This window comes from Colletotrichum costaricense, assembly GCF_030867565.1.
Source record: "Colletotrichum costaricense strain IMI 309622 chromosome Unknown Scaffold_11.1, whole genome shotgun sequence".
NCBI classification, from domain to species: domain Eukaryota; kingdom Fungi; phylum Ascomycota; class Sordariomycetes; order Glomerellales; family Glomerellaceae; genus Colletotrichum; species Colletotrichum costaricense.
In genome coordinates, this window is record NW_026848240.1 from 1850230 (window position 1) to 1876436 (window position 26207).

A 26207-nucleotide genomic window follows, 5' to 3' on the forward strand; every position below is an offset into this window, starting at 1 on the left:
TGACATGATTGTGACAAAATCACCAGATCTGTGTGTTTTCTTCCCCCGTAACGTGGGTCAACTTTCTGACGAGACCTGGCAACGCCATTTGCGACGACACCGTAAAAATCGTAACGCGCTTTTGGGTGAACAGATGGACTGCTTGGCATTCTTTGCTCAAACATGCCGACCATCTGATCAACACAATTTTGAACACCTTGACGAGAACCTCACTTTTTACCCCAAAAGGGTCCTCTCATCTTTCGCTGCTCCATGGGAAATCAATACAGAGTTGCTAGTTTGAGTGGAACCCCTCAGACTGGGAAAGATAGTTGATAGAAACGGTGGATCACTACACATGAGCGTGCTCTACTATGCTTTGAACAAAAACAGATTCCAAAGGCCGTCATGGTAAAAAGAAGGCGGTTCATATCGCATTAATCGCAGTTACCAAATACCTCACCCTGGCCTGGATAAGCCCGAGTGATTCAAACATAACCGACATCACAATCAAGTCAAGTCAACTCTCTGTCAAGAATCTGGGTATGCATATTTCCTTTCCGATGAGAGACTAGGTATTTGTAAGATGGAGGAAAATAAAAGCGACAGCAACGACGACGCCGACAAAACACCACCCTCCGCCACCGTAGGATAGAACAAAAAAAGCTTTCCGCCAGGAAAAAAATTCCACAAAACTTCTTTTTTTTGGAAACCCATCTTTCCCCCAACTCATTCCTTGCCAACACAAAAAGGAAACACTAAGTAGCTTGAAGACGTGATCGAGACCCCGACGGGCAAATCAGACAATACGAGGCGGCCCGAGGGATAAACAACATGAAACAGTGAGCCCGAGCTAGACAGTAGCCGAGCGTGATATCGTACAGGTAGGGGGGAGGAATATGGACAAGCTTTGTTGTCTCGATTAGCCTCTGCGTATCTCGATTGCTGGGCAACAACTTGCTACCGTTGCACCGTTGCTCCGTATGGAGGGGTTCAGGGGTCTCCTTTGACCCGAGCCATCACCATTTGCGCTGCAGACAGTTGGTGAAGTCTCGTCCCGAGGTTGTGCAGAATTTTGCCTGCCCCTCCAGGTGGGCTTGGTCGAGAGTGAAGGGATGGATGCCCAGATGCCAAACGCGATCGACATAGGATATGTGGTGGATTGAGCTTCCAGCCAACACCGAACGTCCAAAATGCTTGCCAAACACCCGCATATGAACAGCTCTGAGATCCCAGAGCCAGAAAGCCAAGCACTAAGACGCCGCCATGCTGCATAATGATGACATAAAAAAGGCATTACTGAGCCAGCGTAGCCAGACTCGTATTAGAGCATAACCTGAATGTCCAAAGACACCCCTCCAGCTTACGCCGGGTTGCCCTTCATTCTCTTTGCCATCCGCGGCGTAGGCGGCTTGCCCTTGTTCTGGACTCCATTGACCTGGGGACCACCCGGGGTAGGTGCCTGGGAGCCGTCCTCCTCCATCTTCACGCCGGATGGGCGTCTTCGCTTGTTGGAAGCTGGAGACGTGTTTGCACTAGGTCCGCTGGAGCTGGTGCCTTGCTGGCTCTGTTGCATCTGCATGCCGGGTGCCTGCATGTGGCCTTGCGCAGGGCTTCCAGTGACATGAGGCGAGCCAGGAAGCTGCATGTGCGGCTGAGCCGGGCTCGCACCCATTGGGAACTGACCGAAGCTGGGTGTCCTGGGAGCTTGGGGCATGGGCTGACCGTTCATGACTTGCGGCTGGGCGTTGATCTGGCCGACGTACTGCTCAAGAGCAGCGTAGGGGCCGAGGTTAGGGTGGTTGTGGTAGAAGGCGAAAAGGGGGTTCATTTGGCCGATCACTTCAGCAATCTGCATGTCATCTTTAGTGCCGGAGATCCACATGCATGCGCGGGCGAGCTGTCACATACCTCGAGGAACTGGAACACAGCTTCGGTAACCCCCATACCCCTCTTGACCGCCGACTCCGGAAGATCCACCAGTGCTTCTGGCGGAGGATTTTGCGGGGACTTCATCATACGAGCCTTGCCCTTCTTGCTCATTTCTGGGGAGGTCTTGGTGTCAGGGGAGTTAACCTTGTGCCACTCCTTCACCCAATTATGCACGGGCTTCGCAGCTTCGATAGCGGCCTTTCTAGAAATGTATTCTTCGTGGTTGGTTGTCAAGAATTCAAAGAGTTCAATCTTTTGCTCCGCATCAAAGTGGGCTCTGACGGTGCCCGTAGCGACAAGCTGCGCGCAAGATTAGAAGCTGTATCAGTCCTCGGCAATAGAAGCTTTTGACTTACGTGCGAACCGCTGTCGTACCAGTAGACCAAACTGGACTTCGTGTTCTCAATCCAGTGGCCGTCGCCGGGGAGTGGTCGATCCGTCGTCCCCTTTTCCATGATCAACTGCATGTTCTTGACACCGCTGTCGAAGTGCGTGTGGAAGTATCGAGGAAGTGCGGGGTAGGTAATCTCGTATTGCTTGTCTGCCTGGTCTTCGACGTCGGTGATGTGAACAGAGTGTCGGAACACGCCCTTGGTGGAGAAGAATTGATTGACGAAGCTATTCCAGTAGGACAGGTCGTCTTTGCCCTTGGGGCCCTGGGCTTTTTGTTAGTGAACTGTGACTGAGTGCTGTCTTCAGTTTCAACTTACGGGGAAGCCACTCAAATGTTCGCTAAACTGCATTAACTTGAGTAGGCAGTGTCCCTTCATTCCTTCCCTTCTTTGTTGTTGAGCAAGAGCCATGCTGTTGGCAACGGCAGCCTGGGCCGCAGCCTGCTGCGCGGGGTTCATTTGTTGCGGTCCAGGTTGGGGAGCCATTTGAGGAGGACCCTGCGGTTGAGCTTGAGGCTGAGGAGGCTGCGGTTGCTGGTTCGGGGCCGGGCCCGGAGTTTGAGACGGCGTGGGCTGTCCTGCAGATTGAGGGTTGACGGGTTGCGCCGGCTGCTGCTGTGGTGTCTGATGCGGTGTCTGCTGGGGTTGCGGTTGAGGCTGCTGCGGTCCGCCTTGGGGTTGCTGGCCCTGTTGCTGCTGCTGATGCGCTTGCTGCTGGGCCTGTTGCTGAGCTTGTTGCTGAGCCTGCTGTTGCTGAGCCTGCTGCTGAGCCTGTTGCTGCTGGGCTTGCTGCTGTTGCATTGCCATCTGGGCCTGTTGGAGGTTTTGCATGTGCTGAGGGTTCATCTGCACCGGCTGGCCGGGCTGTTGTTGGCCCTGTTGCATCTGTTGATTCTGTTGAGCGACGGCTTGCTGCTGGAGAGCGATCTGCTGAGCGAGCATCGCCTGTGCCTGGGGGTTGTGTTGCTGCTATATCCTATCGTAAGTAATGTGAGTAGCAAGTTGGATATGCGATACTTACCGGCCGCATGCCCTGCCTCATAGCCGCAATCTGAGCTGCGTTCATCGGGTTCATTGGCATTCCCATCGGCATACCATTGACGCCCGCCATATTCGCGTTGAAGGCCTGCTGGGCCATGAGCGCTTGTCGCGCCTGTTGCTGCTGCTGGAACAAGCGCTGCTGTGCCATCTGGGTGGCGTGCGCCATCGCCGCTGGAGTTTGGACTACGCGACTCGGTCAGTAAGGAAGCAAATAGACAAGACACCGAGGCGAGGCGCGTGGGCTCAACATACAGTTACCAAACTGATTTTGCTGGAACATTTGGTTTTGGGCAGGATTGAGATGCTGCAGAGCGTGAGCGTTCGGACCTCCAGCACCCGGCGGCATGCCGCCCATCAACTGATTTGGATTAACCTGACCACCAGGCCCTGATACTGCCATGTGCATCTGGTGAGGCATTCCTCCGCCCGGGCCTTGCTGCCCTGGGTTGTGAGGCATACCCTGGGCCATGGGGTGCCCGGGTACACCTGGATGCTGTTGCATGCCGGCAGGATGGCCTGCAAAAGACGGTCCCATACTCGTCATCATGTCTCCGGCGTGTCGATGATCCACAGCGTGGATATCGACGTGTCTATCCTCCGTACTATCTCATGCGCCAACGTCCAAAGGTGGTCTATCTCGACGACAAATCGGTAATCGGGGCCGCAAAGGTACGAAGGATTGGGGCGGCTGGAGTTGCGGAGATGGGCGCGACGCGGCAGCGATGGAGTCGTGATTTGCAAGACGCGGGAAGTGGTGTCAATCGCGTGGTGCGGGTGCGGGCGGGCTCGACTAGCGTTATCGATTGCGATAGGAGTCGTTTAATGCGAACGGTCGGGTCAACAGGTGAAGAGGGACCGAGAAGGCATCGATGATCGGCGTGACGACAACGGTGGGTAGGCGATATTGTGGTAAGGAGGTCGGGATGCGACGACAAACAACGAAAGAAGTGGAAGTGAGATGTAAGGGGAGGTGAGATGGCGGGTGGGTATGTGCCCTGCGACCAAAGGAGAGCCCGACTGAGTGACGGGGTAGAAAGTTGGCGTCGGCAAAGACGTGGGCGACTAGAGAAGGGAAAATGCGTTGGTTGTCTAAGGTAATCTCGAAAGGATGGATACGACGGACGCAAAGACGTGTCGACGTTTCGCGCGATAGCGAAAGCGAGCGGAAACAGATGTGGGAATCTCGTGAGAGTGGACGACGAATGCTTCAATCGACCGGTGTCGATGACATTCGGAGAGCGGGTTGGTTCGAGATGCCCAATTTTTTATTGCACAAGTCGAGCGCAACGAACAAGCCTTTTCCGCGCCGCCTTGCCTTGCCAGGAAAGCGGGAAGGAGAGAGGGAGAGAAAGATTTGGGGGGGTTTTTTGGAGGTGGGTGAGTGGTACGGTGCGGTGCTGGCAGGCTGGCTGAAGAAGAACGGACGCAGAGACGACGCAACCAAAGGGAACTGGGCTGGAAGAGAGAGTCTCTGGCTGGGCGTGCTGAGCTCTGGCTCTTTTGCAAGCGGGCAGCGGAAACCCAAGTGATTTGCTTTGGAGGTTGGCTGTTTGGGGGTGTTTGCAATTAAGCAGTACTACGGAACGAGATGAGTGTCCGGAGCCCCGGTAGACTGGAACAAATTATAAAAAAAAGAGGCTTCAGCCAGGGGTGTTTGAGGAGGAGTAGGAGGCGCTCCAAGTGGTGTCGTAGAAATGGGAGGTTGTATGCGTACTCCGTAGAAAGGTTGAAAGGCGAGGCTTCAACTTGTGCCCAAATCCAAGCCCAGAGGCCGATCAAGAGACAGCAATGGAAGCACCGAGAGAGAAGGGACGGTAAGGTAAGGTAGGCAAGCTAAGACGAGGCAAGGTACAAGGCATAAGGCATAAAATGGCGGGATAAGGATCGAGGTCGAGCGAGAAAGAGAGAGGGCCCTGGGGAACGGGAACAGAGCAGGGACAGAGAAGCGTGAGGTGGGCGGGCGACCATGCCAGAATGTCGGGCTGCTGCTGCTCTCTGCTCCCATCGGCTTCGGGAGAGTGGGTCCAATCGTTTTGTAGGATACGCTATGTAACAATACGACATGTAGAAACATGGATATGCCGGAATGGGGTGGCGGGAAGCTCCAGAAAAATGCGGGACATGCCTTTATCAAGAAGAGCGGGAGGGCTGCGATCAGCACTTTTATGCAACAAGGCAAGCTTCTTCAGCAATATCCACCCAGGGGTCAAGCAGTGTAGCAGAATTGACCAGCACAGCAAAAGTACACCTCATTGCTCAGCGCACGCAGGAGAGTCCGGGCCGGATACCTTACCTCCAAGTCTCTTTTTGCTACCATCCTCTCACTAGGTGCTCCGTGTCGTCCTTTCAATCTTCCTCGCTCGACCACCACGGCAGCAACATGACAAATGTGCGAAAATGATAGCGCCGGAATCGCGTAGAGCTGCCCGTCCTCCGCCTGGGTTTCGCGTTCGCCAATGGCCACCACGTGTCCACCGAACCACCCGGTCGCTTTTACTTGCTCGACCCCATCACACACGTACCGGAGCACGGGGGAGAGAGAGAGGTGTTAGAGGTCATCTCACTCGCGGCTTCCTCCCCCCCCCCCCCCCTCCATTGCTCGTCTGGTGACATGAACCTTGAGAAAGGGTCCAATGAGCTCAATTTAAATCCTTCTATGGCGGGGATCGGGCACTACGGCGAATATCTCCGAGCTCCAAGGTCACGTGGTGCACAGCGACTCTAGCTTTCCCCCAATCCCCACCAAAACTTTTTTCGGACCCGACCAGAGATCCAAGCTTGAGTCACGTGTGTTGGAGGTGAATTGGAAGTGGACCCATTCGTCCAAAGGGTCGGGTGTCCGCCCGCCAGGGGAAGGAAAGAGAAAGAAAAATCTTTGAGGCTGTGTCCCCACTATTTCCTTCGTGAGCCTCATCTATAAAATCTCTTCTCCTGCACGTCAAGCCATAACTTCTCACCAACTCTGGGCAACCAACTTCTTTCTCACGCCACACTCTCGTATCGACAGCCAGGACCGCACTCACGCTGCATTCAGAGATCGCAAACTTCATTTCAAGCTTTGCATTTGATTGCTTTTTGCGCGCGCGTTTTCTCTGGCTGTCGCTGCGACGGCCTACATACAGGTAAGCATCATATCTTTTTCTTCACACGGCTCTCGCATCTCTCTCCGAATGATGACATTCAAGAAACATTGTCTTCTTTTCCCAACCGAATCGACCATGAAGAAACCTAGTCTGTTCGGGTTCCCCTCGAAAGGAACCTGTTACTTGCCAGTATATTCTGTCTGACACATCATCTTCACTCTTCATCAGCACTGGCATCTCTTGCCCCCAAGAGCAACCTCGCTGACAAGTGTGATAGTAGGGACACGACGCACGCTGCTACACCTCTCCGCTCTCTCATCACTAACCTCTCCAGCATCTCATTCATCACCCTCGAGCCACAAGGTTAGTACTTTATCTTTCTCCACACATCGACGCAACAACACCACACCATATTATGATGAAATTTCCACTTGTTCGCAGTTTTCACTCGAGTCGCGGCCTGAGCCTTGGCGGGAACGCTTGCAAAAGCGTTTCTTAAGCGACGTATGAGGGCTAACACTTCCTTGGATGTCTGATTTATTTTTATCACAAACATTGTTTTTCAACGAACTTGACCTTTGCTCGACGGCAAGCTAACGGGATTTTCAAGAATAGGACGCTTCTATGGATGGTATCTTACGTTGCTCAGATCGCTTTCGTGTCCTTCTGGACGCGCTGCAAACAGCTATTAATAATAATGAAATCTTCATTCATCTTTGTAAACCATATCGTTTCTGCCTTGCTCGTTGTGATTCGTGAATATGACGTGTGCCGGATACTCGCAATTGCATCCGGATGTTGTGGTTAAGGGAAAAATAACGTGGTAAATCCACACGCGATATCATGACAAAATGCCCACGCGATGCCCCAAGCTGCCAGTCGTCGCTATGTTCCAATCCCAGTCCAAAACCACGGTCCAACACGGGATTGTAGTGAACGTGTAGGACTGGTGATGTATCTATGACCCCTTGCTGGGTGTTCACGATGAAATAACAAACCAAGTCTGATGAGCATAACATCACCAAGTAAAATTGATCAACCACACACGGAGCCTCCGACCTGAATGTCCAAAAGTAAGGCAAAATCACCGACAACTCAAGCCATAAGCGTCTGGCGTCAGGCAGGGTAGGTAGTGGAAAGCACGCAGGCTCCAATAAAAGAGATGCCGTCAAAAGAGATGCCAAAACGACGTCTTCAGTTGCGACAACATCAATCCCATCACCGAACCAGGCAGGCATGTACAAAGCATCCCAAAATACCACACACACCATAAATACCAGAATCGACGTCATTGTCTCTCTTGAATTGATAACTTTTTGCTTCCCTCTGCCATGTCTCGAACAAACAACAACGACAAGAGCAACCTCCGCGTCCCTTCCACAAGAGTACTATTCCCAAAATGCTGCAGCCCAACCCCACTGAAACAAACGCCATCACGGAGGCCGTAGCCATGCACCGCGTTATTCACGTTGCCCAAAAAGAACGTTCTAAAATCCGACCTGCACCCAAAACTGATCCCAAGAGTAAACGCCTCCCCCCTTTCCAGCAGGTGAACGGTCGGGGGGAAAAAGCACCAAAGCCAAAGCCGTCCCATCACAGCACATCCCCATGAACCGACCGCCCCCTTAGACGACGCGCAACCCTTCCCTAATAGACTCGGGTATCTCCCTTCGTCTGCCGCCCACGATACCTCTCCTGTTCCTGCCCGTCCGACCCCTACCAAGCCAATTCAGCTTGAGCAGCCGGCACAGCTCCTCCATCCTTCTGTTTCCCTCCTCGCTGCCGTCGCCCGTCGCGCCTCCGATGCTGGCGAGTATGCTCATGCACTGCAACATGCGTCCCACCATCTCGGTGACCTGCTTAGAGTCCTCGACGTTCTGCTCTCGCGTAAACGGGCGCATCTGGCCGTCGCTCCCGGCGCTGGCGTAGCTGACGTTGCTAATGGCACGGCTGCGTCCGCCGCCTCCTGCGCTTCCGTCGCCCAGGAGCGTCGTCGCGTTCGAGTTATAGCTCGCCACGGACGGATCGAGGCTCATAGCTGTGCCGGGTCGCATCATGCTGATTGCATCCGCGGGACTTGAAGAAAGCGCCGGATCTGGTAGCGGAGATGCGAGGGCTAAAGATGCGAACGAGGACGGGAGAAATTCGAGAGAAAGCCGAGAGAAGATGGCCTTGAGAGAGTCGTAGCGGGGTAGGATGACAATATCGCGGTAGGCCGTAAGTACGATACGACGCACATCTAGCACTGCCGATGCGGGACTAACGTATGGGCCGCTATCGGAGGACTGTGACTTGACGCCGCCCCAGAATTGACGGGCTTGGTCCGGGTTCATGAGAACGCCACAGCCAGAGAACTCGAGGTCTAAGGGTAAAAAGACGGCCTGCATGTAAGGCAGAATCGAGGTGTAGGTGATGAGCCACATCTCGACGAGAGCCGGAATGACTTTGTCTTCCTGCGTGCGCCGGAGAGTGTGGTCCAGGGAGGCGAAGCCAGTCGACAAGAGCTCGCGCAAATCCTCGAGAATGATGTTGGGCGACATGCGTTGGATGCAGTATTGAATGTGCAACGTCACCAACCTATTGAAATCCTCCACCGGCTGTCGCAGATCTTCGCCTTCAAAAATGACGAGCATCTTGGCTTTCAGATACGGCCAGGCATCGTCGAGCGCCATGCTGTTGAGGCCGTATTTGCCTGCGTCAATGGGTTCAGATAGATACGACGACTGATGCGTCAATGTCGGCAGGCTACTTGGACCTGGCCATTCCGACGGGAGAGAACTGGACTCGACGCCGAGGTTGCTGCTCTCTTTTTCAGTCTTTTTGTCCCTTCGTCCCTTGCCAAACGACGTTGCAGTCGGGGCCGGACTAGGGGGTAAGTTGAAACTGTACAAACTCGAGGGGGCGCTGGGGTCTGTCGGTTTCGAATTGCTCGATGCGGAAGACAGCGGAAGATGGTAGTCATCCTTGAGCTTGTGCTTTTGCCGCGACAAAAAGTGATGCTTCTTTTCCTTTTCCTTGCCTTCCTTCTCCATGGTGGGCGTCTCGGGCACTGCTCTGATGGTTGCGGACGATGCGTTGTTGAGATTATATATAGATTGGCCGCTGGTATCGATGAGACTACTCGTGCTGAAATTCCCGCGTTGTAATGATGCGAGCGCACTGCCGATCTTGCTCGGACTAGGGAGCGGTTTGTCTTTAGGGTCGCCCTTGGTGCCGATCTTGACCGGACGGGAGAAGAGCTTGACCTTTGATTTTTCTGGCTTCACCGGCTTCGGATCTGGAATAAGTTGCGGCGTAGGATTGATAGGACTGTGCTGTTGCTGCTGCTGCTGATGCTGCGACTGGGGCAAGCCAGGCGATGTCTGCCCCGATCGCGGGAACGCTGCGTTGGCTGCTGCGTTTGCTGCGTTCGCTGCCGTGGTCGCGGCGGCGGAATGGCCTCCAAGTAGGCCGTTGTGGTATCCCTGAGTTCCAAAGCCGCTCTCTCGTGGACCGCTTGCCTCGGTCAGGCTTAGCATAGGCGGGCTGAGTGGGCCCTTTCCGCTGCTCCCCCTCCTTGCGCTCTCGGCGTCTCCGTTGGCCGGGTTCGGGACGGTCTGTGATCGCTGTCGAGCGTGCTGGAGCTGTTGGTGCTGCTGGTGCTGCTGAGTGTTCTGATGTTGAAAGGCTGCCTGCGCCGCGATGTGGCTCGCGGAGAGGGCAGGGCTCGGGTGCTGTTGCTGGTGCTGATGCTGATGTGTTGAAGATGAGTTGGCAGATGGGTGTGACATGCCCACCTGAGACAGGTTCGAGAGGCTCGTCGAGGGCAGCGTTGAGTCGAACAGGCCGGGCGTCTGGCTGTGCTTCCTCGAGTGTCCCTTGGTCAGAGGGCTCGCGGTGCGAGCAGCAGCAGCAGCGCTCACACTACCGCTCAGTTCGCTTCCTCCTCCCGAGATAGGGCCTACTGGACCTCCGGGCGTGGTTCCCGACCGATGAGCAGTCGGGCGCGAGAAGTTTTGCAGGCTGGCGGTGCTCGAGTTGGCCTGGGCGGTAAACTGAGCATAGATCGGGGTACTGGTGGAAGGGGCGGCGGGCGCGCTCGGAGCGTGAGATCGGGGCTTGACGAAGTGAATGGCGAGGTTCTCTTCGCTCGATGACGACTCGGCGCGGGCGGGCGGTCGTGAACGTTGCGGGTGCGGTGCGGTGGAAGCTGTCGAGCCCGGCAGAGGGCTGAAGCTGCCCGGCGCTCGGGGCGGCGGGGGTCGTGCTGGTTGCATTGTCGTGGATGTGTTAGGGTTCTGTTACATCTTGGATTTTCGGACGATTCGAGGATCGGGTGGAGGAGTCTTGAAGGTTTGTTGCGCTTGGATCGGTTTGTAAAAGTGGAATGGTTGGTTTGTCGAGGGCAAGGGCAGTATGGAGAGGTTGTTCGTCCGGTCGGGCGATCAAGAGCACCTTGAAAAGGTGAAAAGTTGTGGTGGTTGTGGTGGTGGTGCTCGAGGATTGAGAAACCTGGAAAGCTGAAAGAAAGGGTGGTGGTGATGTAAGAAGGCCGGGGAAATACGAGGTGAGGGAGGGAAAAGGGTGGTAATGAGAAAGAAAGCGCGAGGAGTGGATTGCGCCTCACCCTCACAGAGCCGAAGTGTGAGGTAGACAAGGGACACAAAGATCAGCATCAATGCCCTCTGTACTCCGCAAAGTATTGCTGCGATCCAGTAGGCAATCTACCTTGGCAAGTGTCCGTAAGATAGGTACTCCCCATTGCATCTCACCTACCTTGCCGGTGCCCTGCACGTAATTATACCTGGTTGTTTATCCGTATCAACGCATCGCTTGCCATCGGTCAGCGGCCGCATCTAGGTCACTACCTAATCATTAACCCTGGACTATCGACTTCTCGTTGCTGAGGAAGCGAGCAAAACGGGCGGCCGTCTTCGCTTGCGGTGAGCAAATCCCCCCCAATTGCAGCGCATCCAGCAACCTAACCCCCGCGGACCAAATCCGGGTCAGCTCCCGTCAGATTTCCCATGTAACAGATGACCATGCTACCTCACCTACCCTGCCCGCCAGAACCAAGGAACGATGCCTACTGCTGTACTCGACAGTCTGGCGCATTGTGCGACGAGCCAGCCGTGAGGTTCCAGCGTAATTAATTACTGCCCCCGAGTCCTTTTCTTCTGCCCCCACCTAATAGTCCTGCCATGATCCCATCCCCCTTGTTCCCACCACTGACGCGCCGCGGGTTGCGACCCTGGCATGGCTTGGGCGGCGCATCCATGGCTTCCAGTCATCAGGAGGCTTGAGGGGGGCCGGCAGGCGGGCTGACTTAGTGTAATCAACCCCGCAGTTGTTCCAGGTTCCATCTTCAGCGCAACATTGGATTGGGACCAGCTGGAATGGATGGAGGGACGCGAAGAGGGGCAATTGTTCCTTCCAAGCCAACCCCAACGAGCCACGGTCAATTTTCGTCATACCTTTTATTTCACTTATTTTTGCATCGTCTAAATCAATACAACGCAACCACAGCCTACCAAGCCTAATTGCCTTGCCCATCCAACCCACGAGACCACGACATCCCCAACCCATTAAATAATGGCAGACACAAACACCACCGCCGCCGCTCCGGCCCTACACTTCTCAGCAACCTACCAATCCCCCGCAAACGAACCCTTCACCTTCTCCGAATCCCTCCCCGCTCCACCATCCTCCGCGCCCGGCGACAAGTCCGCCTACCTCAACGCCCTGCGCAAGTCCATCAACGCCGCCCAGGAGCACATCAACAAGGAACTCACCGCCCGCATGGAAGAGGACAAGGCCAAGGAGGCCGCAAAGAACGGTGGCACCACCGCAACCAAGTCGGCCGTCGACGAGGCGCTGGAGGAGGAGAATTACGGCGAGGAGGCACCCCCCTCAGACGACTGAAGCGACAAGCAGCTCAAAGGGGAGGGAGGCATGAAAACTTTCTTGACCTTTCACGGCGCCAATCGTACATTCTGTGCCACCTATATACGGGGTATTGCTGTATCATGCTGCCGCTCTCAAAAACCCAAGGCTATGCGAGTACCAATATGTACCAAGAACAAAAAACACAAGCAACGACACCCACACGCCTCAAACTACCGCCCGCCAGCCCGTTTATTGCAAACCCTCAATCACGAAAACCTTCGAGCCCAGTTTCCTGCCCGAGAGCTTTGCGGTCGCTGCGACGTTGCCTTGTTAAAACACGCATAATGGACCACGTTGTTGTCTGGAAGAACCGACACCACGCTTCGCCCCAGTCTCTTGTGGCAAGCGCCACATAGCCGCTCTTCAGTAATCGTCACCCTTCTGTTGCGCCCGCCCTGTCCGCCGGGTATGCCGTCGCCAAGGAGCAGGAGCGCCTGCGTCGATACCAGTTCCGTGTCTCTCAGCCGAGCTACGATGCGCGACTCGTTCACGACGCTGTTAGCAGACCGAATTCTGCCACGGAAGTATGACTCGAGATCGCGAACAGGAAGGTCGTCGGGAATCAGGGAGAGAGTTGATGCTGCCGGTAGACGCGATCCGTGCCTCGACAATAGCTCGAGAGCCGGGTCATGTGCTGGTTTGTGGGGTGACGGTGGGGTCAAATACAGCGAAAGAAGGGTGTGGTAAATGGATGGAGCCGAATCCTCAGGATCATCCGCCGATGACGGGCGTCGTGACTGGTCTGGTGACGAAGGCCTAGAGTCTCTGGACTTATGTACGATATTACAATACCTGAAAAGAGCGATTAGCTACAGTCATATCTTACCAAGGATGCGGTACTCACTCTTCGGCTTTGGCGTAATTTTTCATCTTAAAGACGTAGATTTCCAGTGCCTGCTTGTGCGAGCCCATGTTGCTCAGCACTATGGCTTGAGCTTCGTAGAAAGCAGGATCTTCACCGTGTTAGTTGTTACTGCGACAAGCCATCGAGGGACATCAACTTACCGTCGCGAGGGATGAGGCTGAACGCCTTGCTAAGGCTGTACTGGCTGCTTGTCTTGAGGAACTGCACGAAACGATCCATCTCTGCGTCCCATTCATCGTCGCGTTTCTTCTCCTTCAAATGCTTGATAAAGAGCTCGACAAGACGGTTGTGGAAATCTGGAGTTGACTCGTCAAGCTCGGAGATGATGTGCTCCAGGTACTGCACCTCCAATCCTGGATCGATCCCGCCCAGGAAGCGAGCGATCCGGCCACGAGGTAATGTCTCGGCATTTTCAGAGTCTGCGATAAACACTTCCATGGCCAATTTGGGATCCGCTCTCAGAGTCCATTCCGAGTATTGCAAGATGAGATCGATCTCAGACGGCGGCAGTGTCTGAAGATAGATGACTGTCCTTTGAGGCCCATGCAAGCCCGGGGCAGCCTCATCAGGTGTCTCGGCAGTTCCAAAGCGCTTAAGAAGCTCAAGTGCCTGAGAGTGAAGCTTCTTGCCGCTGAAGAAATCAACCAACTCGTTGTATCGGCTGTGTGAAAGCAGTGCTTCGTTGACCACGTCTGGATCGCAAAAGTTCGGGAGGCGGAAAAGGGGCCCAGCTAGAGCAGGCCTGGTCATCATGTAAGTCCGGAACAAAGCGGTGTCTACAATTCGCGACGTCCTCCGGATCTCTCCCTCTAGCTGGCTCCCCGATTCGTCGTCATGCGAGCCAGACATGAAGCTCTTCATGGTCTCTTTGTTGGAGCCATTGGTATCTGTCCGTTTCAGCTTGCCGGTGCTCGGGTCGATGACCCTTTGTAGACGCGTTCTTGTCCCGACAAGATAACCAGCTAAAGATGTAACGGCAGCTAAGAGCTCCTCGCCCTCAAGCGGCAGGTTCTCGGTGGCTTTGCTTCTGATGCTCCCAGTCTCTTCGACATCTATTGTGTCTTTCTTGGATATGATCGAGGCAGCATCTGGCTGCACCGTCTTGCGGGCACCCATGAATAACTTGGCAAAGCCAACGCCTCCTTTTGCCGGGGATACGGGTGTTTCCGCTGCATCTTCCTTGGGCTTGTCTCCATTTGTTTTCTGCTGCGGTTCCTCCTCACTCTCTTTCTCATCGCTACCAGATTCATCCGGTTGCGCTCCGTGCGCCCAAGCAGACATCTCTCCGGCGATGGATGGTGGGAAAAGCTTGAGAACTCGCTCAGGTGGTGCGTGAACATCGTCCTCATTGAAAAGATCCATGGAGTCGTAAAACTTCTTTTGCTTGAAAAGCATCTCAGCCTTGAGCATTTTGACCTCTCGGAGAGTCTCCTTCTTGTTTCGGAGGAGGGCGTCCTCAAGCATGTTAAGGATGCTGACGGCCTCGTCGTATTTGCCCTTTTCGACCAGCTCGTCGATTTGTGAATCGTAGTCGGTAGCCCCCATTTTCCAAACACATCGGTCGCTGGAGATGTGGAACCCCTTACCCGCGTGAGCGAGACTGACATTAGGTGGCGGAAAGTGAAGTTGCGCCGCCCCTGGAAGGGGTATGGTCTGCAACAGGTGCAACGTCTCTGGATTCCTGACTTCAAGCGAGCCTTTTGACGGAGCTTGCAAAGCCAGGATGTATGGGTATGAGTAACCGATCTGCTCAGGAGCAGCTTGCCAAGGAATCTGTCGTTTTTCAACCGGCTTTCCTTCGTCCGTAATGAACATGGAGTTGATGTCTTTGGCCAACAGCAGCTCGCCTTCGGCAAGCTTCGCGGCGAGCGGCTTGGGCATGTATCCTCCGAGGCCCATATAGCCCATTCCAGCGCTGCTCACCGCTCCGAAACGACTAGCCTGCCCGCCTGATGCCGCAGAGCCTGGGCTGTTGATATCCTCGACCTCATGGGTGACTACGTCGACCAAAACGTATCCCGCGTTCATTCCGCATACGATCTTTGTCGCGCTGGCCCATGTGACGGTTCGTATCGATTCCGGTAATGTAACTTCCCCAACGTCGGCGCTCAGCTCGCTTTCATGCCAGCTCCATAGTAGCAATCGACGACGGACAGCCACCGCCAGGCGACTTATAATCTCTGGTATTCCGGTTGCTGCATCTTTCACGATGTTTGATGTGACGGCAAAGCAGGTGGCGTTCTTCGTTCGCGATAGAGTCTCTAGAGGCTCATAGGTTCCGAGGTCGTGGAGGGATACGTAGTAGTTCGACAACGAGACAAGAGTGTTGGCTTCTTTGATTACGGCGAGCTGCTCAATCGCCCTGTTCGAGAACTTTTCTACCTCGCGCAATAGGTCTGTAGGTTTCTTCGGCTGTTCTGTCGTCGTGTTGGTCTCGGTTGCGTCTTGCGAACCCGCCGTGGTAGGTTGAGAGGAGCCATTGGCCTGGGTCGGCGACGGAGGCGGTAGCTCGTTGAGACGGTAGATGCGAAGAGCTCCGCTGTTGAGGCCTACGAAAACACGATCGCCTACGTCAATTTATTAGATGAAGATGTCACAGTGAGATTATGCGACTCGAGAGGAGCGCACCATGCGCGAGGATTGTCTCAATCTTGGACTTATCCCGTTGCTTAAGCTCTATGATCGGCCGAGCTGTGAATGCCGAAAGCATGGCGACTGCCAGCTCACCGAGCGGATATGTTGTGTGTTTACTATATCCTCATTAGAAGGGTAGTTTGTAGAGAGAGCGCCAGGTCTGTCACAATAGAGCCTCAAGATGCGATCATGACGGCGCGCGTGTGTGTGAGTGAGAGATTGTTGAGCTCCAGGTATCGGTTCGGGTATGGCTGGGCGAAAGTGCGCCGTCTGGCGGTACGTCAGGGCGAAGACTCCACAAGGGAGCCGATGACCTCTTTCTCTGCCCAATCCGGACTAGTGCCACTGCCACCCTCCCACCTGGAGCAACCTGTCTCCACCTCCTTCAACCTATGCTGTTTACAGCATCTGATTGGTTGGCGGGCTTGCCGGGGTTCGCAGAGCATGTTGGCGTCACATGCATAGAAGCTTACTTTTAACATCATTTCACCTTCTCTACGTCAGAATCTCACGTCTTTCCTCTTGAATATCATAGTTATCAGCTGAAGTTCAGGTATTTAGCAGAGAACTGCAAAGTTATCCGGATCCTTGCCTGAGTAAACGCTTCGCAGTACCATTCTATCGCTTACTCCAGTCTACCTTACATACAAAATAAGAGCAATAAAAGCTATCAAACAGAAACCAGGGAAAAGCCAAGTATAATATGTAAACCGGTGTCTATGTTCCAACCGCAGGCTTCCCTTTGGAGATCCTTTGGATTTACGCCCTTTTTGAAACAAATCGAAGGAAACGCAGCCCAGCATTCTCTTCTTTCAGACATACGATACAGAAATCAATGACCAAATGCGTGTACGTAGCGGTCACGTAAAGACAAGACCTTAGTCCAACCCAGCGACCCTCATGAGGCCATATCCCAAGGACACGACGACAACCAATGTGAGAATACTGCTGGGCACACCTCGGCTGATGAAATGTTTTACTTGGAGGTATCTCTGACCAGTCGGGTCTTCCTTCATAATGGCAGCTGGATCGTTGGTCAGTAATCTGCCGATATTGGGAACGTTGAAGAAACTTACTCATGTTGGGGAAACCACTTGTTGGCAAACCCATAGCGGCACTGCACATCAAAACACCACCCATGACCAACAGATTCGGGTGGGGTTCGTCCATGTTGGAGCCAACGTCAAACACCAGCGGCAGGATGATCAAAGCTGCGACTGTATGGCTGATGAATGTGGCGATGACGAGAATAAGGGCTGAGAAGACGACAAGGACGACGTAGAGACTCATGCCCTCGACCTCCTTGGTAACGACGCCAGCAACCGTGTGCAGAAGACCAGATGACTTGACGGCTTTGCCCAGAGACAAACCTCCGGCAGCCAGAATTATGATGGTCCACGGGAAGTTGTTGAAGTCCTCCTTGGTCAAGATACCAATACCAAAGAAGAGGACGATGGGGATGATGGCAATGACACCCATGTCACCAAAGATGGACTCCATCTGGTGGCTACCGCACCACAGGCCAATGGTGATGAGCGTGACGATGGAGACGAACCATTGGATACCTGTGAACTTTTCCTTCACAGGGCGGATCGGAGCAATGGTGGTTCCCTTGCTCGGTTGGAACGTAACCAACAGCAAGATCCAGATGAGGAGCAGCGAGACGATGCCGACAGGAATAACAATGAAGAACCACTGGATCCAGGTAGGCGCGGGCTTCATGATACCAATAGCGACAACATTCTGCGGCGAGGCAATAGGGGATAGCATGCCACCGATGTTGGAGGCGAGCGCAATTCCCATGATGACAGCCTTAGACATGTTTGACTCTGAGGGCAGCGTTCGCAACATCGGCTGCGGCACAAGTCAGCGATAATTCCCACAAGTAAGGGGGTGAGGGAAAACTAACCTCAATGATGGAGAAGCAAAGAACTGGTGCGGCGACATTGCTGATCAACATGCTGGCAAATGCCGCCACGAGCATGTTGGCAATGAGTACAGTGCGCGGAGTGGTTCCGGCCTTGCTAAGGACAAAAGTCGCGAGCCGCTTGTCAATCTTGCACTTGGAGAGAGCCGCGGCCAGGGTGAATCCACCGAGCAGAAGCATGATGACAGGTGTCCACATGGCCGAGAAGATGTAGGCTGTGGTGGCCTTGGCATCAAGCCTTCTGTAGGGCTTTTCTTCAGAGCGAACGACAGTCAAAACGACGCAGAGGAAGGGTATCATAAGCGACGTAACGAACAACGGGATGGCCTATCTTGAGGTTAGCATCGACCATTTGCATTCGATCCAGAGAGAACTCACCTCTGTAGCCCAAAGGATGCTGACAAACACAAGCAACGCCAAGCAGTTCTGTTGCTCTGGCTTCTCCATGATGGGAAGGAAAAGGAGAAGGAGGAAAACGCCTAGAGCGATCAGGAGAGTGAGCAGAGGCGTGTTGGCAACCCACGTGGGCACGACAAAACGGCCCACGGGAGTAACCACCTCCTTGGTGATTGGGGCAAGCTCATCATCGCCCTGCAACCGCCTGGATCCCGTCGCTCCATCCCTTCCCAGAAGCCCTCTGCCCAAGCTCGCAGCCTCTGCGCGACGCTCCATACCAATCATGTCTCGCCAGACAGTGTTACGCTCCCAAACAACGTGTTCGCGGAGGTGAGATCTCAGGTCTCGCTTGGCGAGTCCCTCGTCGCCTTGAGTCACTATCTCGGCGTACGCCTTTTCCATCTTGGAGATGTTCTCCTCGATACTCTTGATGTTTTCCGACTTGAATGGGTATGCGGAGTCGATGTTGGCAGTCATGTACTTGACCCGCAGCTCCTTGTCGAGAATCTTGTCGAATTTCTTCAAGACCTTTCTGAAACCCGTCCGGTTCAGTTGCACATACGACTTGAGCTCGCAGAGCGAGACGTAGAGGCTGATGATGCGCTTCTTGAGCATGATGCCCGAAGAGTAGAGGAAGGTCTGGTCCGGGATCTCGTCGTTCGCCGTGCTGTACCGCCGCAGCGATCTTCCCAGCGTCAGATCAGTTGAAGCAGTCATGTCAGTGACCGAGTGCCCCAGATTCGGGGCAGTCTTGCGTCTGCCACCGCCAAGGCTTGAGCGACTCTTCGTCAGGCCGGTGGTTTCATCATCGTCCTCGTCATCGTCACTATCCTCCATGTTGCCATCGATCGAGACGGAAGTTCTCCTGCCGTTGACCGAAAGTCCCGGCCGAGAGGCGCTGCCGAATGAACGTCTGGGTTCGCCATCATTTTCGTCGTCCTCTGAAGAGTGGTTGCCAACATCTCCCAATAATTGATTGACCTCGTCGAGAAGTTCGCCCTCTTTGGACACGTAGAAGGAGCAAATCTTCTCCAATTCTACACCGAGCGCACGGCTAAACACATCTTCGGGTTCTTCGTTTCGGATAAGAGGTCTTGATTCGGCGTCGCCTGAGGAGGTTTGGTGGACTGTCTTCTCGAGTTGGTAGATACTGCAACGCAGATCTAGTTAGCTACTTAGGTCTTCAGGACATGGCGCGGCCAGAGGTGGCATTGGGTACTCACAGCTTCTTTAGGTTGCTGTAGGCAATGTAATGACTGCTCCAGTCCGGAACAGCATTAAACTGGATGCTGTGTGAGAACTTCATATCGTCCTGCTCGTCGAGCCACCTTCTCTTCCAAAGTTTTTTCTCTTCTCGCCGGGCTTCGAGGTCCTTTGCGGCCTTCTGAGCGGAGATGTTTTTGTAGTCGGCAAGCTCGTAGCTCTCAGCCTGAGCAACGGTGGAGTTGCTGCTACTGTTGGTGGAGCTCCCTCCCCGTTCCCGAAGGCCTGTAGAAGGTTTATCGAGGTCAATTAGGACTTGTGGGCTTGCAGTGCCTGCTTGGTGGGTAGAGGAGGGATTACGGAGATCTGCTGGGGGCGGTATGGTGGCAGAGGGTCGCGTGCGACTTCTTATCGGGCGATAGGTATCGGTATCGCGAAGTTGGTTCAAAGGGTCGAAATGGTGTTTAAGCTACTTGAATAGCATCCCACGATTTCCTGGTGGCTGCAACACGTGGGGAAAGCGTTGGTCGACCTATTTCCAAGCTTGATGTGCGAGCCGCGTGACGATATAATTGGTTTCATTTGGGATTAGCGTAATCCAGTTCCACGGGCTGCCGTCTCCCAAACGAATAGTGTCGATGCCATTGGTTCCTCGCCGCTCGGATGGAGCAGACAGATGGCTCCAGGTTTGCGCCATGGCTTATGTAAGGCAGTGACGTGACTCGCATATGCTTCTATAGAGATAATGGAGATAGGGCCATAACCGTTTCTTCCACTAACCTTCACAATGTACCTTACCGTACCCTTTCCCACTACCTTACCCGACTCTGAACATACCTCCATCCTGATTTCTGTCGGCGAAAGTGAAATGCCATTTGTTCGTTTTTAGACATCTACCTCCTTATCTACCCTTTCAAATCTCTCTAATGCCCAAAAAATATGTTTCGAGATCCAAAGTCTAACCAAGTCTAAACAAACATCCGTCGTTTATAAGAATATTCTTTCCAACGAAGCTGACTTCCAAGCATAAAAAGCTTCTCGCAAGGGTATCATTTGTTAAATGGTACAGATTCAACAAGTATCAATAATACACCACTTCTCACAATAAGTCCCGGAGTCTCACCCGGAATCGCTCGCAGTTGTACTGGAGCCAAACCACAAGTGGGATGGTGGAGACAGACGCGGCCGTGATGAGCCACTTGGCGCTACTGTTGCTGGTGAGAGATTCAAAAGCATGTTCTAAAAGCGGAAACAACGCTCCAGAGGGGTATCGTAAAAGTGCAAGCGACGCGCTCGACGCAACAGCGTGCTGCGGTGACAGGTCGATGATGTACACAGCCGAAGTCATCTACAACAAGTCTTAAGTCAGTCGTCATTGGATCTCCTCGTAGGCGACCTCGGTTTCCGTGACCCCGATGCTCGGTCTCCGGCCAGATATCTGACTCTCTACAGAGTACTGGGACTGAAATATGGGAACTCACAGTGATGGCAAACAATCCACTGCCAATAAGGTAGTTTCCAAGCAGGGGCACCAAGTAGGACACCCCGGGCCTCGCAGCCAAGTTGTAGATGATCAGACCGACCACGACAAGGATGGCTGCCAGGTTGAGAAGTGGGAGCCGGTGCTCGGGCAGCCTTTCACCGCCGCGTGCTAACCTCTTCACGACGACGTCGGTGAGGAACCCAAAGATGAGAAGGCCGGTGAACATGCCAACCCCCATGCCCGCGAATGCCAATCCTGCTTCTGCGGTGTTGAAGGAGTACACTGCCTTATATGTCATCGGAACGTCAATGTACAACCACACCTGGAGGCCGTAGAAGAACGATGTTACCAGGATAGCCGGCAGGATGCTCGGCTCCAAAATGAGAGAGAACGGCCGGATCGCGGCCTTTAAGAGCAGCTTTCTGAGAGATTGCTTCGGAGCAATGGCTTTCTCGTCGCTCAGTTCCATCTCGAGGTCATCGGGACTGCCTAACACAGCGTACTTTCGCCGAAGAACCGGGAGATATGTCTCGCACATGAACTGATAAGTCAGAAGAGTGCTGATCAAGCCCTGTCTCACTTGTCAGCATGTCCTTCAGGATTCACATACATCGTTGGATACCCAAAACGCAGAACTTAGTCCTCATCAAAGCCTCCCAGGACGCATTTTTTCTCCATGAAACGATGCTCACAAAAGACGGCATCAGGAAAGAAGGTGGCTTACCATCACAGCAAGAAACCCAAAGCAACCTCTCCATCCCCAAGCCTGGGCAATCGCGCCCCCGAGGGCCGACCCAATCGCAGGACTGCAAACACTCCCAAACGCCATAACCGACATGGCGCGCGCACGCTTCTCCTTGGTCATGACATCCGTCGCTGTCCCAGTGCCCTGGGTAATCGGGCTCGCGCCGGCACATCCCGCCAGAAATCGGAAGACAATGAGCCACTCGGCCGACGGCGCGACCATGCAGGCCAAGTTGCACGCGAGCAGGACCACATTGCAGACCTGATAGACGGGCTTCTTGCCAAACGTCTCGCTCAGCGGCGCGAGGAGCAGCGGTCCGGCGGAGAAGCCGAGGACGTAGGCCGAGACTGTCAGGTCCGCTAGCGTGGGGTTGTCCTCGATCTTGAAGTCGCCAATCACCTGGTCCAACGCGGGGGTATAGACTGCAGAAGCCAAGGGTCTGGAGTGGGAAAAAAGCGCCGTTGTCGTTAGCGTTTCTGGTCTTAGTTTTCTTCGCGGTAGCAGCGGCGCGAAAAGCTTCTTCCCCAGAACATGCGCCGCTGCATGTCAACCATGCGGGCAGGGTAGATTTAGCCAACTTACGTGACGCAGGTGATGAATGCCACCACCAAGACGTGCGTCCACTTCTTCCTAGACGACCACAGGACCGGGTCGAAGGGTTCACGCTTTTCCAGTTGGGACGTCTTTGGCGCGAGGCGTTGAACGGCAGTTGCTTCCGCATCCACATCCTCGTTCTCTTCCGTTAAGAAGCAGGTGACTTCCTCTGGGGTTTTGTCGTCCGAAGACCGCCATTCTGAACTCTCGACGGCTTGTTTTTCGGCAGGTTGCGAGCTTTGCACGGCGCCGAGCTGGTTTGATGGCATACTTTCTTTGCGTTGTTGGGCAGGGCGTTCGGACGTGACGTAGAGCCCCGTCAATGTCGCAAGAGTTTGCTGATCTTTTCCTTTTGACAATCGGCGATGGTTTGGCCGGGAAAGCATGCAAACTGGGTTCGGCCAGAATCTTGTATACGGCAGACTCAGGCAGGAGAAACACGATACGTTGTCACCGCTGCTCACTGCTTGGTCTTCTCTATGCCGAATGTGAGAACATCGAAAAGGGGGATGGCAAGTAGGGAAAATCCCATCTCGCAGAGAGTCTGAACGACGTCCGGACTGTTCGGCTTCATGGAGGACCCTTGGCATTGAGAGGCGTATCAGATTGGCCCCTCAGTGTTGCGTACGAACTTTAAATTCTAGCTTGTAAAGTGGTCTCATTATAGCAGCGTAGCATTGCATAAGTCGACCAAACATTGCGTCTGGTGCTTCACATGTCGAGTACAAATCTGGAGACCATGTCCTGGCCATCGTGTAATCGTCGAGGTGCGCGATGTCCCGCCGCCTCAACAGGAAGGGTTGTATAGCGCGCATTCATACTTTGGCTGACTACGCCGTACAGACTTTCTACTCGACTTGGATCTCTCGATCATGAAAGGAAACGTTAAACCGACCCCTCAGAAACGGCGGGTTTCTATCAAACGACGAGAGCAACCCTAATGCGGGGGATAGGAAACGGTGAGGCGGCAGTTGTAGTTGAGGTTCAGAAATCAAAACAATAAAGATGACACGATCTTCCACTACAAGAGGAAAGAAGTTGGCTTATGCGTACTCACCACCAAACCAGCTCGACACTCTCTTCGTACGACGTTGCGACAACCTCAGAAGAGGTTCCGGGTGGAGATCGGCCTCCTTCCTAAAACGGAAACAAAAGTGATCCACTTCAGATATAGTGCTGGCCCGGGCTCTCCCCTCGGACTCTTGCCAAAGATGGACGCCCCAGAGAAAGTGCCAGACTCGGCTGGGCCGCCTGTTGGGGATGTGGACGTGGAAAAGAATTATGAAAAGAGCAACGATGGTAACAACGTCACGAGTACGCCAGGGTTGGACGAGATGCGGCCTAGATTCTTTGACGGGACGGCTACTCTCACCGTGGGAGGCCAAGTGGTTCTCATTCCCACGCCGAGCGCGGACCCCAGAGGTATGGTGATGATCTGCTTCTCTGATGTTAGTTTCAGTCACTCGACTTACAACAAATGCAGACCCTCTCAATCTACCAAAATGGCACAAGCAGCTCATCATAGGCATTATCGTCCTGTGTAAGTCACCGTGAACTTCAGAGGGAAATGACTTGACTCACACGAGATGCGTGTAGACGCAATATCCGGTCTGTGCCTCATCACCGCACTATCCGCACTCATTGTGTTCATCATGCCCGACTACCAACGTGATGGAATCACACCGGATCAGATCTCAAATCTCTTCACATTTCCAAACCTCTTCCTCGGTCTCGGAAATCTGGTGTCGATGCCGATCGCCGTAGCTATAGGCCGTCGCCCCGTCATCCTAGCATCCAACGTGCTACTCTTCCTGGCCGCTGTCCTCTGCGCAACGAACCGCAACTATTACTGGCACTTAGGCGGGCGTATGGTTGCAGCGTTTGCTGCAGCTCAGTGTCAGGCATTGGCTCTTCTTATCCTACAGGTATGAGCTCTTTGGACAGCGAGTCTGGTGTGAGATGTTCTGACTCTGGTTTACTTCAGGATATCTACTTTCTCCATCAAAGGGCACGCGTATTTCAGATCTATGCCTCCGCCGAAGTCCTTCTCAACTCCAGTCTCGTAATCGCATCTTCGTACATGGCCGATGCTCTAGGCTGGAGATCTTGGTACTGGCTCTTCGCAGGCCTCTCTGGCCTAGCCATGGTTCTCACCTTCTTCTTCGTCCCCGAAACCGCATATGACCGGCCCATGGAGGCGTTCATGGGAAGCCACCCGACCGACAGAAGCAACCTCTTACCAGCAGTACAAAACACCGGTCCTGGCACCATTACCAGAAGCCGCTCTCCCGGGCCAAAGTACGCAACAGTAGACGAGAGGCCTGCCGCCGACCTGGAACACTTTAAGGAACGCACCTTCACCTCGAACCTGCGCGTCTTCGTGCACAAGCCCACCTGGCCCCGATGTTGGCTCTGCCTGAAACAAATAGGCCAGGTCTTTCTATTCCCCCACGTCCTCTGGGTCGCCATAAACAACGGGCTCTTCCAAGGCATCGACGTCTCGATCCAGATGACGTACGCAGAAGTCCTCGTCAAACCCCCCTACAACTGGGCCAACACATCGGTATCCCTCATCCAGCTGGGCCAAGTCCTTATCGCAGTCCTCTGCGTGCCCCTCATCGGCTGGCTGAGCGACTACGTCATCCGCTCCTCGGCGCGTCGCAACCACGGCGTCCACGAGCCGGAGAAGCGACTCATCGCCTGGATCCTGCCCATGGTGACGGCTCTGATCCTCACTGTACTGTACGGGTACGTGCTCAAGAACCCGGAGCGGTATCACTGGATGGCCATCGTCTCCGTCGTCGACGGCTACCTCATCGTGCTGATGGGCGTCAGCACGGTCGGGACGGCGTATCTCATCGATAGCCATCCGAGCTTCGCGGGCGCTATTCTCGTCGCGCTGCCGGTGACGCGTGGGTTAGTGGGCTTTGGGCTTAGCAAACACACGACGACGTACATTGCCAACATTGGGCCGGTTAAGACGTTTGGTATATATGCTGCGGTGAGTGCGGCATTCTGCTTGCTGGGGGTTGTCTTGTTCTTCAAGGGGAAGAGGGTGAGAAAACTTTGTGCCCAGATGACGCAGTGAATAAAGGTCCGTGATACTACTGGGTAATGGAGGGAGTTCTAGGAGACTCAGAGCTCTCTGCTCCGTAGATGCTCGATACTTCATGTACATATTTGAAATATGCTTTAGAGATCCGAGACAAGAGAAGCGCCTTGAATTTTTGGAGCTTTAAGAAGTACCCACTCGGGGCCACTCGATATGTGGTGATATCTCAAGCAATAGAATGTGAACACCGAAACTGAAATAGAATCTTTGGAACTCTTGAAAGCAGTGTGTCTGAATCAACAAGTCTGGCTATTGGCATGCTCCGAGACAGTGCATGCCTTCTTCCACCTAGGATTCTGAGGTGGATCAACTGGTGTGTTTGCCGATACGAAGGGGAGAATCGTGTAGCAGAACATATCGATACACTTGTACCGCTGGTCAGGGGTGCAGGAACTCTTGATTCAAAGGAACTCCATTTCCATCTTCCTTAGGCAGATATGGCCTTTCAGTCATTGATGCACTCTTGGTTGGCAGAGGCTGTATGGTCCTTCGTGTCAGAACATGCTTCATGTTCTCGTCTAGACCATTCGGTGACAGCGTCTCCCTGATGAGCGACTGAGGACCTATCGGCCAGATTGCTCATCGCAATATATGGTCCGTAGGACACTATTTTCTTCCTCCGGCTTTGCGCCATCAATGCTGACCTGTGTGATGAGTAACGGAACGAAAGACAAGAGCTACAGGAGAGAATGCCTCAGAGCAGAGACGACTGCAATGCGATACTTTGGAGGATTTTGCATAAAACCAGACCAATAAAGTCATCGTGGATTACAGCCATTGTTGGATGGTGCTCTGTAAACCAATGGGATATGGCAGACGCTGGCGGAGACATAGCTGAGTCAGCATTTTTTTTTCCCTTAGTCATCAGCCTTATTTTCTGCGGGGAGATTGTTGAC

General features: G+C 53.8%; 8 protein-coding genes across 8 annotated transcripts; 2 read left to right on the forward strand and 6 right to left on the reverse strand.

The window, feature by feature from the left end:
* Window positions 1–1342: 1342 nt before the first annotated feature.
* CCOS01_10957 (PTAB) lies at window positions 1343–3888 on the reverse strand (the record flags this gene model as incomplete). Its single annotated transcript, XM_060459110.1, has 6 exons — window positions 1343–1831; window positions 1891–2211; window positions 2268–2567; window positions 2622–3272; window positions 3325–3527; window positions 3597–3888. 6 exons carry the CDS (start codon window positions 3886–3888, stop codon window positions 1343–1345), a joined length of 2256 nt encoding a protein of 751 aa, XP_060310912.1.
* A 3249-nt stretch (window positions 3889–7137) lies between these two features.
* CCOS01_10958 (uncharacterized protein) lies at window positions 7138–7719 on the reverse strand (the record flags this gene model as incomplete). The annotated part of the gene is made up of 1 exon (XM_060459111.1): window positions 7138–7719. The coding sequence occupies one exon, from the start codon at window positions 7717–7719 to the stop codon at window positions 7138–7140; it is 582 nt and encodes a 193-aa protein (XP_060310913.1).
* Window positions 7720–8052: 333 nt separating this feature from the next.
* CCOS01_10959 (uncharacterized protein) lies at window positions 8053–10683 on the reverse strand (the record flags this gene model as incomplete). Its single annotated transcript, XM_060459112.1, has 1 exon — window positions 8053–10683. The coding sequence occupies one exon, from the start codon at window positions 10681–10683 to the stop codon at window positions 8053–8055; it is 2631 nt and encodes an 876-aa protein (XP_060310914.1).
* A 1315-nt stretch (window positions 10684–11998) lies between these two features.
* Window positions 11999–12328, forward strand: CCOS01_10960 (Gon7 family protein; the record flags this gene model as incomplete). The annotated part of the gene is made up of 1 exon (XM_060459113.1): window positions 11999–12328. The coding sequence occupies one exon, from the start codon at window positions 11999–12001 to the stop codon at window positions 12326–12328; it is 330 nt and encodes a 109-aa protein (XP_060310915.1).
* Window positions 12329–12558: 230 nt separating this feature from the next.
* Window positions 12559–15927, reverse strand: CCOS01_10961 (vacuolar sorting protein 39 domain 1; the record flags this gene model as incomplete). The annotated part of the gene is made up of 4 exons (XM_060459114.1): window positions 12559–13144; window positions 13197–13305; window positions 13358–15784; window positions 15846–15927. 4 exons carry the CDS (start codon window positions 15925–15927, stop codon window positions 12559–12561), a joined length of 3204 nt encoding a protein of 1067 aa, XP_060310916.1.
* Window positions 15928–16729: 802 nt separating this feature from the next.
* On the reverse strand, window positions 16730–19846 carry CCOS01_10962 (SPX domain-containing protein; the record flags this gene model as incomplete). The annotated part of the gene is made up of 5 exons (XM_060459115.1): window positions 16730–16875; window positions 16928–17705; window positions 17761–18105; window positions 18157–19324; window positions 19398–19846. Coding segments are annotated over 5 exons (2886 nt in total), but the record flags the coding sequence as incomplete, so codon positions are not given.
* A 630-nt stretch (window positions 19847–20476) lies between these two features.
* On the reverse strand, window positions 20477–22468 carry CCOS01_10963 (uncharacterized protein; the record flags this gene model as incomplete). Its single annotated transcript, XM_060459116.1, has 4 exons — window positions 20477–20725; window positions 20859–21431; window positions 21585–22044; window positions 22188–22468. 4 exons carry the CDS (start codon window positions 22466–22468, stop codon window positions 20477–20479), a joined length of 1563 nt encoding a protein of 520 aa, XP_060310918.1.
* A 942-nt stretch (window positions 22469–23410) lies between these two features.
* On the forward strand, window positions 23411–25287 carry CCOS01_10964 (uncharacterized protein; the record flags this gene model as incomplete). The annotated part of the gene is made up of 4 exons (XM_060459117.1): window positions 23411–23621; window positions 23683–23739; window positions 23796–24124; window positions 24184–25287. 4 exons carry the CDS (start codon window positions 23411–23413, stop codon window positions 25285–25287), a joined length of 1701 nt encoding a protein of 566 aa, XP_060310919.1.
* Between the last annotated feature and the right edge of the window lie 920 nt (window positions 25288–26207).